Source organism: Geotrypetes seraphini, chromosome 1, assembly GCF_902459505.1.
Source record: "Geotrypetes seraphini chromosome 1, aGeoSer1.1, whole genome shotgun sequence".
Classification (NCBI taxonomy): Eukaryota; Metazoa; Chordata; class Amphibia; order Gymnophiona; family Dermophiidae; genus Geotrypetes; species Geotrypetes seraphini.
The window spans coordinates 13,971,597-13,989,295 of NC_047084.1; the positions used below are offsets into that span (position 1 = coordinate 13,971,597).

General features: G+C 48.1%; 1 protein-coding gene across 1 annotated transcript in view; it reads left to right on the forward strand.

Annotated features, from left to right (window-relative positions):
- CCNH (cyclin H) overlaps positions 1-17,699 on the forward strand; it is a 90,924-nt gene that overhangs the window by 49,294 nt on the left and 23,931 nt on the right. The window contains exon 6 of the mRNA XM_033922415.1: positions 8,840-8,910. Within this exon, the coding sequence (XP_033778306.1) occupies positions 8,840-8,910 (71 nt within the window). The remainder of the gene's footprint in view (positions 1-8,839; positions 8,911-17,699) is intronic.

Below are 17,699 nucleotides of genomic sequence, written 5' to 3' on the forward strand. Positions count from 1 at the left end.
GGAGCAGGCCAGAAGACGCCGGGATGTAGGGAGGGTAAGCAGGGGAATCAATACAGGGGGCCAGAGGGAGAGGGAAAGGGGGCTGCTTTGGGGGGAGGGGTGTGCTGAGGGGAGACAGAAGGGGCCATGGAGAGACAGGGAGAGGGAAAGGGGGCTACTATGGGGGAGGTGTGTGCTGGGGGGAGACAGAAGGGGCCATGGAGAGATAGGGGGAGGGAAAAGGGGGCTGCTTTGGGGGGGGGGAGGTGTGCTGGGGACAGACAGGCTTGCTCTGGGTGGAACACAGAAGGGTCTATGGAGAGACAGGGAGAGGGAAAGGGGGCTACTTTGGGGGAGGAGTGTGCTGGGGACAAACAGTTTTGCACTTGGGGGGAAGACAGAAGGGGCCATGGAGAAACAGGGAGAAGGAAAGGGGGCTGCTTTTGGGGGTAGGGGTGTGCTTAGGGCAAACAGCTTTGCTCTGGGAGGGAAGACAGAAGAGGGCCATGGAGAGACAGTTAGGGAGAGGGAAAGGGGGCTGCTTTGGGGGGAGGGGTGTGCTGGAGGCAGACAGCTTTGCTCGGGGGAGGGGGGAGACAGAAGGACACAGACAGTGGCCAAGGAGAGAGAGATAAAGAAACACAGACATACAGACACACATATATTCTAGCACCCGTTAATGTAACGGGCTTAACGACTAGTAATAACATAATTTATTAAATCATAATATAAAGAAAAGGTAGCATAAATATTAAGTTTCCAAAAAAATGTTTGGCAGGTTCTACCAGAAAAAGATGTGCAAAATAATTTACAGGCAACCTTGTTTTAACTAATGAATTGAGAAGCTGAACATTTTCAACAGTTTGTTCAGCTTTATTCTTTCTGGGGCACATTGGGAGCTCTGTATTGGTATGGAAATGAACTAAAAGGGATCTAGCTGCACAATACATTTCTTGTGATTTAGAGCCTTTATAACAAAAACAAATTTTAACGGCTTCAAATCTAGAATCTTGCAAATCATTAAGCCAAACAAATACATAGATGGGTGTGAAATTTTATATTTTCTCTTTCAGGTCTAATTGAGATTAGAGAAACTACATGTTTTGAATGCTTTCCACTTAAGTTGGTAATTGCAATCCCGCTTTGTAAATTCTGTGGTGTAAAGCAGTGTTCTTCAACCTTTTTACACCCATGGACCGGCAGAAATAAAAGAATTATTTTGTGGACCGGCAAACTACTAAGACCGAAATAAAAAACACATTTTCGCCCCGTCTCCGCAAGCTCAGTCCCCACAAACCATCTGATCCCATCTGCACAAGCCTCAGTTATGATTTTATATTGAACGTATTTTATTAAAGTATAAAAAGAAACAATATTCTGTACAATTGTCATTTTATAAATATAAATATTCAGAGCAAGGACCAACAAAACCCCTGTCTCCCCTCCCCTTCACATATATCCCCTCTACTATCAAGAAAACTGAACAAGCCAAATTATTACAGAATGCTACACAGAAATATCATGCTAACAGAATACTGCAGTCACACATGATAGGAATAGTGTTAGGCTTTGCAGTCCCCAGTTATCCCAGGACAAGCAGGCAGCATATTCTTAAAGCATGGGTGACGTCACCGACGGAGCCCCGGTACGGACCTTTTTAACTAGAACGTTCTAGTTGGCCGCACCACGCATGCGCGAGTGCCTTCCCGCCCGACGGAGGAGAGCGTGGTCCCCAGTTTCTTCGTTTCCGCGGAGCGAAGAAGACGCATGTGTTTTCAACGGCCGTTGAAAAAACTACTTTTTGCCTTCCCGCTCGCGTATTTTCTCACTTTTTTCCGTTTTTCTTATCGGATTCCCTTTATTTTTGTTTTCAAAAAAAAAAAAAACTCGTCGAGTTTTCTTTATTTTTTCAGGCCGGCCCCGGCGGGGCCTGTTGCCACCATACAGGCCTCCGGATTCAATTTTGCGGAGGCCGTGTTTCCCTTCATGCCCCCTCAACCAGGTTTTAAGAAGTGCCAGCGGTGTGCACGCCCGATCTCCCTCACCGACCCACACAATTGGTGCCTCCAGTGCTTGGGTCCAGAGCATCGGGCTGACACCTGCACCCGCTGTGCTATGCTTAAAAAGCGTACTTTGAAAAATCGGCAGATCCAGCAAAATATTTTTTTGGTACCGGATCTGCCATGGAACCGGCTGCGACGTTGACGGCACCACAAAAGTCGGCACCGACGACATCGACACCACCGGACCCTTCCTCGGGGTCGTTGGGCCCAGGTAAGCCGGCTAAGAAGCCTCCCTCTTCCCTTGAGCGCCCTCCGGCCACGGTTGCGACACCGGCCCTCCCGGCGCCGCACCGGTTCCGCAAAAGCTCCGCTCCGATCTCGGTGAGTGCCTCATCATCGGCCTCCTCATCGCCGGAGCGTAGAGCGGCACCTATGGTACCGAAGAAGAAAAAAGCGGTACCGGTGCCTCCCCTGGACGACCGCATCGCGGCCATACTCCAAACACAGTTACAGGAGCAGCTGCAACAACAGCTCCAACAACTGTTGCTGGCACCGCACCTTCCGGTACAGGACCGGCCCGAGCCTCACACTGTCCCATCGGTGTCGACCCCCTCGGTACCGATTAATACTTCCATGCCGGTGCTCTTGGCAGAAACACCTACAGTACGTACCCGTGATGCTGCCGATCCTGTCCGGTCCCAGGAACAACATCGGTCTTCCTCACCCGGTACCGCCTCGGTGCGCTCAGGCAAATCTCTTTCAAAGACCCGCCATGCCGAGCCCTCCACACCGATGTCCAAACGTACGCACCCCGACGTTAGGGACCCAGATTTGTGGGAAGACTCCCCTCACGGTACCGAGGAGGACGCTTCATCAACCGATGAAGAACCCTCCATGACCGACACCGTCTCCAAACCAGAGCAATCCTCTTTCTCCAAATTCCTTAGGGAGATGTCAGCAGCTCTTTCCATTCCCTTGGAGTCCGACTCTAAAAAGTCTCAGGCTTTCCTCGATGCCCTAGACTTTGAGCAACCTCCCAAAGAATTTCTGAAGTTGCCCGTCCACGACATCTTACGGGAAACTTTCTATAAAAACTGGGAAGCTCCCCTCACGGTTCCTGGAGCCCCTCGTAAATTGGATAGCTTGTACCGGGTTATTCCAATCCCAGGGTTTGATAAACCTCAATTGCTCCATGAGTCCCTCCTGGTGGAATCTACTTTGAAAAAATCTCAGGGTTCCAGTGTATATGCCTCCACCCCTCCTGGCAGAGAGGGAAAAACCATGGATAAATTTGGTAAGCGCCTTTTCCAAAATGCCATGTTAGCCAATAGAGCCAACAACTACACCTTCCACTTCTCCTTCTACATGAAGCATCTGGTGCAACAGCTCTCCTCCTTACAGAAATACCTTCCTGAACGTAAGGTCCCTCTTTTCCAGCAACATAGTTCCAGCCTCCTCCAACTCAGGAAATTCATGGTTCGCTCCATCTACGACTCATTTGAGCTCACCTCTCGCGCATCTGCCCTGGCGGTGGCCATGCGCGTTTGGCATGGCTGAGAGTCTCTGACCTGGACATTAACCACCAGGACCGCCTGGCTAAAGCACCTTGCCTGGGTGATGAACTCTTCGGAGAGTCCCTGGACTCAACAACCCAGAAACTCTCAGCACATGAGACCAGGTGGGACACTCTGATTAAACCTAAAAAGAAGACTCCACCTGCTCGCACCTACAGACGGCAGTCTTCATACCAGCGCAGGTTCTCGGCCAGACCTCTCAACCCACCTCAACAGCAACCTCGCCGACCTCGTCAACAGCATCAATCTCAGGCTCGCTCACAGTCTCACCAACCTGCCAAGCCTCTCCCTCCGTCAAAACCATCTCAGCCCTTTTGACTTTTTCCTCCAGGGCATAGCCAGTCTCCCATCATCATTGCCTTTTCCTCAACCTATCGGAGGTCGCCTCCAAATCTTCCTCAGCCGTTGGGAGGTCATCACATCAGACCAATGGGTCCTCAACATCATTTGCCACGGCTACTCTCTCAACTTCCAGACTCTTCCACCAGACAATCCTCCCGTAGAGTCTGCTTCTCACTCTTCCCAAACCCCCCTCCTCCTGAGGGAGGTCCAATCCCTCCTTCTTCTCAATGCCATCGAAGAGGTGCCTCCGGACCAAAGGGGTCAGGGATTCTACTCCCGCTACTTCCTGGTTCCCAAGAAGACAGGAGACCTTCGTCCCATCCTCGATCTCAGGGACCTCAACAAGTGTCTGGTCAAGGAGAAGTTCAGAATGCTCTCCCTTGCCACGCTTTACCCTCTTCTCTCTCAACACGACTGGCTATGTTCCCTGGACCTCAAAGAGGCCTACACTCACATCCCAATCAATCCGACTTCACGTCGCTACCTACGGTTTCAGATACAGCACCGTCACTATCAGTACAAGGTGCTACCTTTTGGCCTCGCTTCATCGCCTAGGGTGTTCACCAAGTGCCTTATTGTGGTGGCGGCCTTCCTCAGGTCTCACAACATCCAGGTGTTCCCCTACTTGGACGATTGGTTGGTGAAAGTACCTACGTCTCCACTGGTGCTACAAGCCACTCATCACACCATCTCTTTCCTCCATCTCCTGGGGTTCGAGATCAACTACCCCAAGTCACATCTGCTTCCCACACAGCGACTTCAGTTCATTGGAGCAGTTCTCGACACCACACTAATGAGGGCGTTTCTCCCCTCCGACCGTCAACGGACCCTGCTCCACCTCTGTCGTCAGGTGCTCCTTCATCACTCCATTCCTGCCCGACAGATGATGGTCCTCCTGGGCCACATGGCCTCGACGGTCCATGTGCTTCCTCTGGCGCGACTCCACCTCAGGACACCTCAATGGACTCTTGCCAACCAATGATCACAGACCACGGATCCTCTTTCTCATCCCATCTCTGTGACATCGTCTCTTCAGCAATCTCTTCAATGGTGGTTGCACTCTTCAATGGTGGTTGCACTCCTCAAATCTTTCCAGGGGTCTACTCTTTCATCTACCCCCTCACTCCATGATCACCATGAGCGTGGGGAGCTCACCTGGGAGATCTACGCACCCAGGGACTCTGGACCCCTCAGGAGCGTCAACATCACATCAATTTCCTGGAACTCAGAGCCATGTTCTATGCTCTCAAGGCCTTCCAGCACCTCCTCTGCCCTCAGGTCCTTCTCCTGTGCACAGACAATCAAGTCGCCATGTACTACATAAACAAGCAAGGCGGACCGGATCTCGCCTCCTTTGTCAGGAGGCTCTCAGCATCTGGACCTGGGCCACGGCCCGCAATCTCTTCCTCAAGGCTGTCTATATCCAGGGAGAACAGAACTCTCTGGCTGACAATCTCAGCCGCATCCTTCAACCTCACGAGTGGACTCTGGACCCTTCAACACTCCACTCCATCTTTGCTCGCTGGGGCACTCCGCAGGTGGACCTCTTTGCAGCGCCTCACAACCATCAGCTACCCCAGTTCTGTTCCAGACTCTTCTCTCCTCATCGTCTGACCCCAGATGCATTCCTGCTCGACTGGATGGATCGGTTCCTCTATGCCTTTCCTCCACTACCTCTGATGTTGCGGACGTTATCCAAACTCCGCAGGGACAGGGCCACCATAATTCTCATCGCTCCTCGGTGGCCTTGCCAACACTGGTTCTCCCTCCTGCTTCAACTCAGCTCCAGGGAGCCCATTCCTCTTCCTGTGTTTCCTACTCTACTTACGCAGCAACGTCAGTCTCTACTGCATCCCAATCTGTCTTCGCTCCACCTGACAGCTTGGTTTCTCTCGGGCTGACCTCTCCAGAGAATCTGTCTCAGCCTGTCCGTCGCATTTTGGATGCCTCCAGGAAACCGGCCACCCTCCAATTGTTACCATCAGAAGTGGACCAGGTTCTCCTCTTGGTGTCTACTGCGTCATCACGATCCCACCTCATTAGCGGTGGAAACTGTACTGGACTATTTGCTCTCTCTGTCCGACGCTGGCCTCAAGTCTACCTCAATCAGAGTCCACCTCAGTGCCATCACTGCGTTTCATGAGCCTATCCTCGGAAAACCTCTCACGGTTCATCCACTGGTTTCCCGGTTCATGAGAGGCCTCTTCAATGTCAAACCACCTCTGAAGCCTCCTCCTGTCGTCTGGGACCTGAATGTGGTTTTATCAGCCCTCATGAAACCCCCTTTTGAGCCTCTTGCCACAACTTCGCTCAAACTTCTAACATGGAAGGTGCTTTTCCTCATTGCCATCACCTCTGCCAGGAGGGTTAGTGAGCTGCATGCACTGGTTGCCGACCCACCTTTCACTGTTTTTCACCATGACAAGGTGGTTCTGCGTACCCATCCTAAATTCCTTCCCAAGGTGGTCTCGGCTTTTCACCTCAACTAGTCCATTGTGTTGCCTGTCTTTTTCCCTAAACCCCATTCTCTTCCTGGGGAACAGGCGTTGCACATGCTGGATTGTAAGCGTGCCCTTGCATACTACCTTGACCGTACCAGGGCTCACCGCTCGTCCCCTCAGCTCTTTCTGACCTTCGATCCTAACCGTCTAGGTCGTCCTGTCTCTAAACGGACGCTTTCCAATTGGCTTGCTGCCTGTATTGCGTTCTGTTATGCTCGGGCCGGTCTCTCACTGGAAGGTGCTGTCACGGCCCACAGGGTCAGAGCTATGGCTGCTTCTGTGGCTTTCCTCCGTTCCACGCCCATTGAGGAAATCTGCAAGGCTGCCACTTGGTCTTCAGTTCACACGTTCACTACTCACTACTGTCTGGATGCCTTCTCCAGACGGGATGGACACTTCGGCCAATCTGTGTTACAAAATTTATTTTCCTAATGGCCAACCATCCCTCCTCCCTCTCTGTTAGCTTGGAGGTCACCCATGTGTTAAGAATATGCTGCCTGCTTGTCCTGGGATAAAGCACAGTTACTTACCGTAACAGGTGTTATCCAGGGACAGCAGGCAGATATTCTTACGTCCCACCCTTCTCCCCGGGTTGGCTTCTTAGCTGGCTTAACTGGGGACCACGCTCTTCTCCGTCGGGCGGGAAGGCACTCGCGCATGCGCGGTGCGGCCAACTAGAACTTTCTAGTTAAAAAGGTCCGTACCGGGGCTCCGTCGGTGACGTCACCCATGCGTTAAGAATATCTGCCTGCTGTCCCTGGATAACACCTGTTACGGTAAGTAACTGTGCTTTATGTCTCTAGCAGGATATATATTTCAAATCTGATATATTGTAATGACAAAACAGAAATAAAATGATTTTTTTCTACCTTTTGTGGTCTCTGCTTTCATCTTCTTTCCACTCTTCCTTCCAGCGTCTGCCCGTTCCATCCACTGTCTGGCATCTCCCCCTTCCATATGTATCTTGACTTCTTTCTATGCCCCTCTCCCCTTTCCATCCAGCCTGTGCCTCCTCTCTCCTTTTTACATCATTCATTCCAGCTTCACTGCTTTCTTCATTTTTATCTCTCCTACACCAGATCTAGCATCTTTATCCCTCTCATTTCTCTGCTGACCCCCTTTCCAGCATCAATCTCTCTCTACTTTATCATTCCTGTCTCTCCCCTTTCCCTCCTCTAATCTCCCTGCCAGCTGTTTCCTTCCTTTTTTCCTTCTCCCTTCCCTCCTCCCCCCTATCCAACAGTAGGTCTCTTCCCATCCCTTTCCCTCTTCCCCTCCCAGCAGCATCTCTCTTTCTACCTCCCTCCAGGTGCAGTAGCAGCTCTCCCTTTATCCATCAGCTTCCCAGCCTCCAACAGTGGCTTCCTCTCCTTCCAGCAGCTCTCAGTACTTGCCTGCAGCAGTGATTTCCTTAGGCAGCCTTGGGTCCGTTGCTGCCTCTGAGGAAAGAGGAAGTTGCCAAAGTGAATCACTGCCCTGGTAAGTACAGAGCTGCTAGGAGAGAAGACAGCCACTGTTGAAGGCTCCCCACGATCTTACTCCTGCTGTGCCCTGCACATTCGCAACCCGCCCCCACCCCCCCCAAGCCGGCAAAAACAGCTTTGCACCGCAGGCCCTGCCGCCCAAGACAAGCCGGAGGCCCCTACCCGCCGCATCCTGCATATGGGCAGACTCTCAGCATAAACGCTGCTGATGGCCCCAATTGACACGCTGACCTCCCCGCGCACGCTGACCATCTCCTCTCTGCCTGCACTTTCCCCGCGGCCCTCTTCTGCGACTCGGCAGAGGCAGCGATCAAGACAGGCTGCCGATATCGGGATCTTTCCTCTCTGAGTCCCGCCTATTTTGTTTCAACTTCCTGTTTCCGCATAGGCGAGACTCACAGAGGGAATGCCCGACATCGGCAGCCTGTCTTGATCGCCCGAGGCTGGGAGGAACAGAAGATTTCCGAACACCACCGGGGCAGAAAATTTAACGGCGTCCATCTCACCGGTCCTGCGCGGACCGGCAGGAATTTTCTGCGGACCGGCGGTTGAAGAACTGTGGTGTAAAGGTTAGGCTAAAGATCTCAGTTACCCATGTTACTGAACTTCCTATTTAGTTATCACTGCTTTATCCTCAATACTCTGGGTTTTGGCCAGGTGCTGGTGACCTGGATTGGCCACCGTGTGAACGGGCTGCTGGGCTTAATGGATCGTTGGTCTGACCCAGTAAAGCTATTCTTATGTTCTTATACTTGATCACATTCGCTGTAATATAAAATAAAATAGCTCACTGCTATTTGATATTTATTTTTTAGTGAAAAACTAACCATTAATCATGCTTCTTGAAGAATTTTCATGCAATACAATAACTTGATAAATCTCCTTACTATGTATTTCATTAGTTGTATTGAAAATAATCTTACATTAAATGTAAATCCTTTTCTATGCTTTTACAGCTATTTAAAAGAATGTCTTGAAATGAAGGACAATTGTGAAGCAATGTCACAGTTACTAGAAGAAATAAAAAGTAAGTTATGTTCTATAGAAATAGGTTATACTCTCAAGATATTTGACACAGACTTGCTGAGACTTCAGAAAAGTGCTATATAAATATCTTGGCAGCTCGCTTGCTGCTGTGAAACAATGTTTGACATTTGTTAATGGAGCTGTACTACTGCTGCTACTACTTCATATTTCTGAAATACCATTAGGGCAGTGATTTTCAACCTCCTTTTCATTCAGGACACACCAGATAGACAATGCTCACATAGGTGACAGACTGCATACATGACCTCTCAAGGACCTTTGGACTAATACAATATGGCAGTTCTATAAAATAAATGTTAACATGCTCTGCATTCACCCCCTTCCCAAGCAAGTGCAGATCATAACTAGCACACTTTCTCCATGGAAGTTATTGTACCAAAAAAAGTTCCGATTCTCTTGTTATCTGTGTAATAGCAACATAAATCTTTCCATTGTTGTAGACTGCTTTGTTGAAGTGTTGAAACACTTCTGGGTTTTAATAAATGCTTCTATAAATAAAAAATCCTAACTCAGCATACATATAGCAAACCTACCTTCCTTATGTCTTGTCAGGTGGATGGAACAAGTGGATGGAAATAGAACTTTCTTTCTATGTGATTCACCTCTTAAGGGTACCATACAGCCAAAGAATGTTCAGTATTTTGTCTGTCTTTAGTGAATAGAATGTGCATCTCCTGGTTGGTGCTTCTCAGCTAACTCCTGACCCAGTGGGTAACTGTGCGTTAGTAGAGATGGTTGGAGGCTCTGGATCTGGGGTTGCACTCGGTGGTGCCAAGTCTTTCTCTCCCCAGCTCCTCTATGCTGCAGTTTGATAAAGAGTCTGAAGAAGCTAAATAATAATAATAACTTTATTCTTTTATATTCTTTATAACCAAAAGTTCTAGATGGTTTACACTAAAAAGAGCTGGACAATCAACAAAATACAATAATACAGTAAAAAACAACAACAAATATTTGTAAAATAGAATTTCAATAATAAAACTCACTAAGTAATAAACTTATCGAACAAAGTGGTCTTAATTTCCGAAAACTGCAATAGAATAACATAGCTTGCTGAATACATTTACCTAACCAAGATTGTTGCCTGCCAGCTTGAAATGCTAGGGTCCTATCTAAGAAGGTCTTATATCTACACCCATTAATTTTTGGATAACCAAATAAGCAGAAGTTTCTAGTTTCTCTTGATGGTCTATGCAACACAAAATGAGGAAAAAGATAAACTGGAGATAATCTCGATAACAGCTTAAAGCAGATACAGGAAAATTTGAAAAATACTCTTGCCTCCAAAGGCAGCCAATGAAGTAAACGATAATATGGACTAATATGGTCGTTCTTTTTTAAAATAAAAATCAATCGAACATCTGTGTTCTGAATTATCCTTAATTTCCTTAGAATTTTTTGGGTGCTCCTAAATAGATGATGTTACAATAGTCTAAAATAGATAAAATTAATGCCTGCACCAATAGTCTGAACTAGAGAATGACATGGGGAAAAAATTTGTCCCCATCACCGCCCCGTCCCCGGCCGACTATCCTCTGCACCGCCCCGTCACCGCCATTCCCTTCACCGCCCCGTCACCGTCACCGCCATCCCTTTCACCGCCCCGTCACCGCCACTGCCATCCCATTCACCGCCCCGTCACCGTCACCGCAGCATGCATAAAAGCCTCAAACAGGTATGATTTTATATACTTATCTTTATTAACGTATAAAGGAAACATTCTTTACAACTTTACAACTTAGTTAACTATACAAAAACAAAACACAACCTGTACTTTTAATTGTCCTTATTTTTTAACCCGTGGATGAACAACAAATCATCTACAATCTTTGGATTCAGTCTAGTTCTCCTTTCTTCCACAGTCCTTCCTGCAATAGAGAATGCCCTCTCTGAAGATGTGCTGGTAGCTGGAATGCACACCCCTGACCCCCATCCCCATCATAATAGTAAATAGTACTAATTGTAATGCAATTTCTTCCATTCATTTTTCATGTACACTACTGTATATAATATTAATTCATTATGGTAACCACAAAATTAAAAGAAACACAAAGCACACTGTATGCAGAGAAAATATTAATTAATATTTGTTTCATTTTTCAAAGAGGTCAAGACAGATGACTAAAATATGCAATGTCACTTCAGAAACAACTATAGAAAAATAGACAAATATAATGCAAAATATAGATAACTGATATAAATTCTCAAAACTGACACATTTTGATCACTAAATTGAAAATAGTAATTTTTCATACAATTTTTCTATCACTAATCTTCCCCCACCCCATATATATTCCGCAGGTTTTCAAAGAGGTCAAGGCAAAGAGGTCAAAGAGGATTTTATGCAATGTCACCTCAGGAACAACTATACAAAAATAGACAAATATACCCCCTCCCCTTTTACTAAATCGCAATAGCAGCTTTTAGCACAGGGAGATGCGCTGAATGCCCTGCACTGCTTTCGATGCTCATAGGCTCCCTGTGCTAAAAACCGCTATTGCGATTTAGTAAAAGGGGGCCATCGTGCAAAATATAGACAGCAGATATAAATTCTCAAAACAGACACATTTTGATCAATAAACCGAAAATAAAATCATTTCTCCCACAAGTGGACATGCTCTATGGCTGCTTTAACTGTAAGGCGCCTGAATCTAAGGCTATATGCTACCATTCTGTAATGGAACCTGGGAGCCCATTCACTGTTATAGAATAGGCGTTCCCTGTACAGTCTCAGGGTGCCTACGAGGAAGAACCCACTTGGAAAATTGCCCCTTATTTTTTAAGGATTATAAAAACAGAAGCAATAATATGAAAAACAAAACCCAGTCTTAAAACAGGCTGAATTAATTTGTGAACCATTATTTAAAGGATACTCAGAAAAAATATTGTTTTCCCTTAACTTAAATGAAATAAACATATTCCTATCCATCATTTGACTATAGCTAAGGGCAAAAGAACCTCATAGAGCTGCAGTGAAATAGAAAAGTGATTTTGTTTTACTGTAATCTCTGCATTAAATAGATTTGCACACCCCAAGCTCCTTAAATCCTGATGCACTTCTAGCTTTTCCTGTATCAGACTTTGCAAGATTAATAAATGGAGCATTCTTCTGCCTGCCAGTTAAAAGATGAAAAAAAAAAAAAAGCCTATAAAATTCAAATCACAGCTTGACTAAACTTGAACTTTTTTTATTTCATTCTTCCAGGCTGACCACAATAAGCACCAAGGTTGGGGAAGGGGTAAAACGCGGACCTGACGGACCTCGCGGATCTAAATCCGTACCGCCTTAAAAATCTGAGGTCTGTGTCGGTCCGGGTCCGTGGCGAGAGCAAGCAGAATCAGGTCCGATGTCCGGGCGTTTTTTTTTTTTTCTCAAATGGTATACCACTACACTTGCTGCTTTTACTTGCTTCGGGCCTTCCTCGTTGCCGGGACCTGCCTACTTTCTGTTTCCGCGAAGGCAGGATCCGGCAGCGAGGAAGGCCCGAAGCAAGTAAAAGCAGCAAGTTGTAAGCTTCCCTCCGGGGCTCTATTGTGTGCGTGCTGGCTTCCCTTCTCTTCCCTCCGAAACCAGAAGTAGTGTCCCGGGGGGGGGGGGGAAGAGAAGGGAAGCCGGCACGCACACGATAGAGCCCCGGCCCGGAGGGAAGCTTACAACTTGCTGCTTTTACTTGCTTCGGGCCTTCCTCGCTGCCGAGTCCTGCCTTCGCGGAAACAGAAAGTAGGCAGGTCCCGGCAACGAGGAAGGCCCGAAGCAAGTAAAAGCATGCTGGCAAAAAAAAAAAAAAATAGGCAGGCGTCAAACAAAATTTTCGGCGCGAGTCAGCCCGGGAAGGAGCAGGATTAGCTGGGCGGTCATCTAAATCAGCCGGGGAGAACACTTACTTGTACCTGAGGAAGTTTTCAGGCTTTCAGCTCCTCCCAGTGAAATGAGTGAAAAGTGAATCCAATCCAGCAAAAAGAACTGACCAATGAAGAGCCTGTATATTAGGGGGCGGAGTCAATGCGGCAACGTGCAAGTCGGGTAGAGAGAGTTGGAGGAGACAGACCACATGGCGGAGACAAACATGGCCGCCGGAAAAAATCTGACACCCGGTCCCGAACCAAAGACACACGGTGAAGACAAGGTAAATAGCGGTACAAAGAAGGGGATACATTTGCCTGCGGGGATAAATCTTTTCACCGTTTTTGCGGGCGGTGAAAACTTTTGTCCCCCTGTCTGCGGCGATTTGGCTATGGAGTCTCCATAACCCGCAGCCAAACCACAGCCACGCCGCGGCTCCCTGCGGGGATCGCTCCCCGTGTCATTCTCTAGTCTGAACGATAAAGGATAAAAATATTTTTTTATGGTTCTTAATTTCCACAGTGTAAAAAAGCATTTTTGTACCACTAAGTTTGTGTGTTCTGCTAGTGTTAAATATGTTAAATGCTAGTGTAATGCTGTGAGAGAGCATTACATTACCTAAAATTCTAGGCAGGGTACAAATAGTAAAACATACAATAAATAATCCAAAAAATCCCAGATCAACATTAAATTGATTGCTCTGCAACTTAAATAATTAATTCTGCCATTTTCCTTCAAAAAGAGATTTAATTTAAAAATGGGGGGGAGGGGGCAACCTATATCCTGGCCTGATTAATGTCTACTTTTTACTCTTCTGAGCAATTAACTGCCTACCTGCACTGTTTCCTCTTGTTGCAGGTGAATCAGAGATTGTGCTCTTTATTTCTCTGCTTTTTGCACTGGTGCAGTGGTATGCCTGTGGGAATGCTGCAAACCTGCAAGGATTGCACTAAAGCTGCTGCAAGCAAGATGGCTTTGGAACTTGTGTTCCTTTATGGAGACTACTTTGCCAGTGGTTCACTTCGTGAGGTGATCATAAAGGAGATCACCAATCACATGGCTGAGATTCTCAATGACAAGCTGTCTAAACTCTCATAGATGACATTAAGAGAAGTTTGGAAACCCATGTGTCGTGTCTCCAGCACACATGACAGAATTTCAAGGCAAGAAGATGTGCAACTTGAGTCATGTCACTTGAATCACAGTGGAAGCAGCTACTCACCAAGATGGATGACAAGGAGAATAGAGGAAGGCACAACAACATAAGAGTTATTGGTTTGCCTGAGTCTATAAAGGACAAAGAGCTTTGGGAGCTGGGTGAGACCTGACTTCCAGAAGAGCTGGACCTGGAATTAGATGGGTCTAATCTGCAAGCAGAGCAAGTGCATCAGAGGGACATTCAAGGGCCAAAAACAAAGGTTTGGGAGCACCAGGTGTCCCCAAACGTCTGGATCCCGTTCCTCCGTGGCTTCCAGAAAACAGCAATGATGTCAGGACAATGGCCATTCACCTGAGGGTGGGAGGCAGGCTGGCAGAATATTGACAGTCTTGGACACAGATCTTTTCAGATCAGTGGGTGCTGGAAGTCCTTTGGAAGGGGTACAAGCTAGAATTCTACTAGCCCCTCCTGGTCCTCTTTCTCACTTCTTTGTAGGGAAACCGGAAAAGGTGGCCCAGTATGGGTGATGGTTCAGAGGCGCATTGCTCTAGAAGCCATAGAACCTGTACTGCAAAGGGAATGGGACTTGGGGAGATACTCAGTATACTTCAGGGATCTCAAATTCCCTCCTTGAGGGCTGCAATCCAATCGGGTTTTCAGGATTTCCCCAATGAATATGCATTGAAAGCAGTGCATGCACATAGATCTCATGCATATTCATTGGGGAAATCCTGAAAACCCGACTGGATTGCGGCCCTCAAGGAGGGACTTTGAGACCCCTGGTATACTTCATCTTGTCCAAAAGAGACTCAGAAGACTAGAGATCGATTCTGGATCTACAGTCGGTGAATGCAGCCCTTAGGATCACCCGCTTGTGTGTGGAAACTGTGTGGTTGGTCATTGCCTCGGTTACGCCAGGAGAATACCTTGCCTCTAACAGAGATATACTTGCATATTCCCATCTTTCTGGCTCACAGAAAGTTCTTGAGTTTCCATTTTCTGGGCAAGCATTTCTAGTTATCTCCTCTTCCCTTTGACCTAGCAACAGCACCACAAATCTTTACGGAGATGATGGTAGTAGTAGCAGCGCACCTCTGCAAGACGGGAATTCAGGTGCATCGTTACATGGATGATTGGTTCATAAAAAGCACCCTTGAGTGAAGAGGGAGCACCAGCAGTGGATCAAGTGTTCCAGCTCCTACAGACATGGGTTGGGTAGTCAACACCAGGACGAGTCACTTGACCCTGACTCAGTCCCTGGAATACCTGGGATTCCATTTTGAGATGTCACAGAACAGGGTCTTCCTCTTGGAAACATGCAAAATGAAGCTCATGAGATAAATTCAGGAGATTTGCAGGCCCCCCCATAGCTTGTCAGTTTCTTCAACTGCTGGGATTTATGTTAGCTACAACAGATGTGGTTCCCTGGGCAAAAGCACACTTGCGCCCTCTTCATGATTCACTCCTTTAAAGGTGGTCTCTGCAATCGAGATGCCATGGACCTCCTGTTGCTATGGTAAGGCATGGCATGGAGCAGCCCGTACCGGTGGCTGGAGTCGCAGTCCTTGGCTAGAGGAATACTACTGCGCATCTCCCAGTGGGCTTGTGAAATAGCAGAGTTTTGCTACTTTTAATCTCAGCATAGGTCATGGCTCTGACAGACCTCCATGACACTTTAGCTCTGACGGACTCTAATACTTCTCCCTCCCTATGCTGAGACTAAAAGTGGCACGGACCTCAGGGCAAATGTTTTACCACTTTTAGTCTCAGCATAGGGAGGGAGAAGCATTAGGGTCCGTCATGGAGGTCTGTCAGAGCCATGACCTATGCTGAGACTATGGCAAAACTTTGCTATTTCACAAGTTATGAAAGTAGCCTAGAGGTTAGGGCCGTTGTCTTGGGCCTACTGATCTGGGTTCAAGACCTGCTTAAACCAAGCCAGAATACATTTTCCTGCTGCAGCTCGGGGGTAAAACGCAGACCTCCCTTAGCTGAAGTGTTTCCTCAAATTAATTACAGTGGTACCTCGGTTTACGAGTGCACCGGTTTGCGAATGTTTTGCAAGATGAACAAAACAGTTGCAAAATCGGTGCCTTGGAAACCGAGCATGGCTCGATTTACGAGTGCCCTCCCCCGCAATCTGGCACCCTCCCCCCGATCCGGCACACCCCGACGCGATTGGGCACCGGCATGTCCTGTGCTGGTGCTCGAAGATCGCCCTCATCTTCTGCTGGGCCTTGAGCATCTGAGCATGCTGAAGGCCTACGAGTTCACGTTCAGAACGTGAACTCGCAGACTTTGAGCATGCGCAGATGCTCAAGGCCCAGCAGAAGAGGAGGCCGATCTTCCGGCACCAAGCACAGGACATGCCGGTGCCCAGATGAGGGTAAGAAGCGGCGGGGGGAGGTGCCCAATTGCGTCGGGCGGGGGGGGCCTTCGGGGGGAGCAATGCCGGTTCTCATGGGGGGGGGTGGGGAACGCATCAAAGCGAGTTTCCATTATTTCCTATGGGGAAACTCGCTTTGATAAACAAGCATTTTGGATTACGAGCATGCTCCTGGAACGGATTATGCTCGTAATCCAAGGTACCACTGTATTATTAATAAAAGACTGTCAGCACAGATTCATGGGGTCAGAAACGGCAACAGATACAGCGGTGAAATAAGGGGCTGAAACGCAGACCTGCAGACATGAAATATGAAACCTCAGCTGTTAATATATTAAGATTTTTGAGGACGAATGGTTAAGATCCGTGAGGTCCACGTTATACACCTTCCCCTTTACTGCCTATAAAACAGATGTTGGTAAGTGCTCATGTGCTAACTTTTTTTTCTTTAGCACTCTCCAGACCAGTAGAGGTTAACTTTACGAATGGGTATATATCTAATCATGACCAGCAGGTGGAGACTGAAAACAAAACTGTGGGACAGTATATAATATACTCCCTTCTCTATTTCCCTCAGTCTTCTTTCAGTCTCCAGCAGGTGTTGAGTGATCTGTACCCATCTCCCTTGGTAGGGCTGTTGGAATTTGTGTAGGGGGTCTATAGTCCCTGTTTTTAGCCGGACGGAGCTTGGGCGGACCCTGTTTGGGGGTTCGTCCGACCTCGGGGGTGTCAAACCCGGCGGGTCTCGAGCGGGGTCCCTCCCCCCACTTCCTCCACCTCCCCATATTTTTTTAGAGGAGCCTCAGCAGTAAGCCTTGCCCCCTAAATCAAGCAAGGCATATTGCTTCGAGAGCCTGTGGAGTCTGTTCTGTAAAAAAAAACCAGAGGTAGTGCTGGTCTGGAGGGTTGTTTCCCTTTAAGAAAACTGTATTTTACTGTATTTTTTCAACTAACCGGCACTTTTTTATAGCTAGGTCGCGTATGGAGCAATGAGCACTTCTAAAGGGAAAAAGTGCTCATTGTGCTCCAGACGCGAGGCACTCGCGGCCGGCCTGTGCAAGCGGTGTTCAGGCCGGTGCGGTGGAGGAGCTCCGTCGGCAGCGGCTGCAGGCGCCCAGAGCTCCCCGCTGAAGGTGCCTCGCGAGTCGGCAGAGAGCAGTGGGGAAGCCCGGTCTTCACCATCCGCCCACGGAGGGATTCCCCGGGCCGCCGACGGTCGGGTTTTTGGGGATTCCCTCTCAGCTGATTTTTTGACAGCTGATGCCGGCTTGCCTGCTTTAGCGGCTGAGACTGTTCAGGTCTCTCAGCCGCTGCAGGCTATGGAGGGAGCTGTTTTGGCGGGAAAGACGCCATCTTCTCACTCTGGCCCCTCCATCTTGT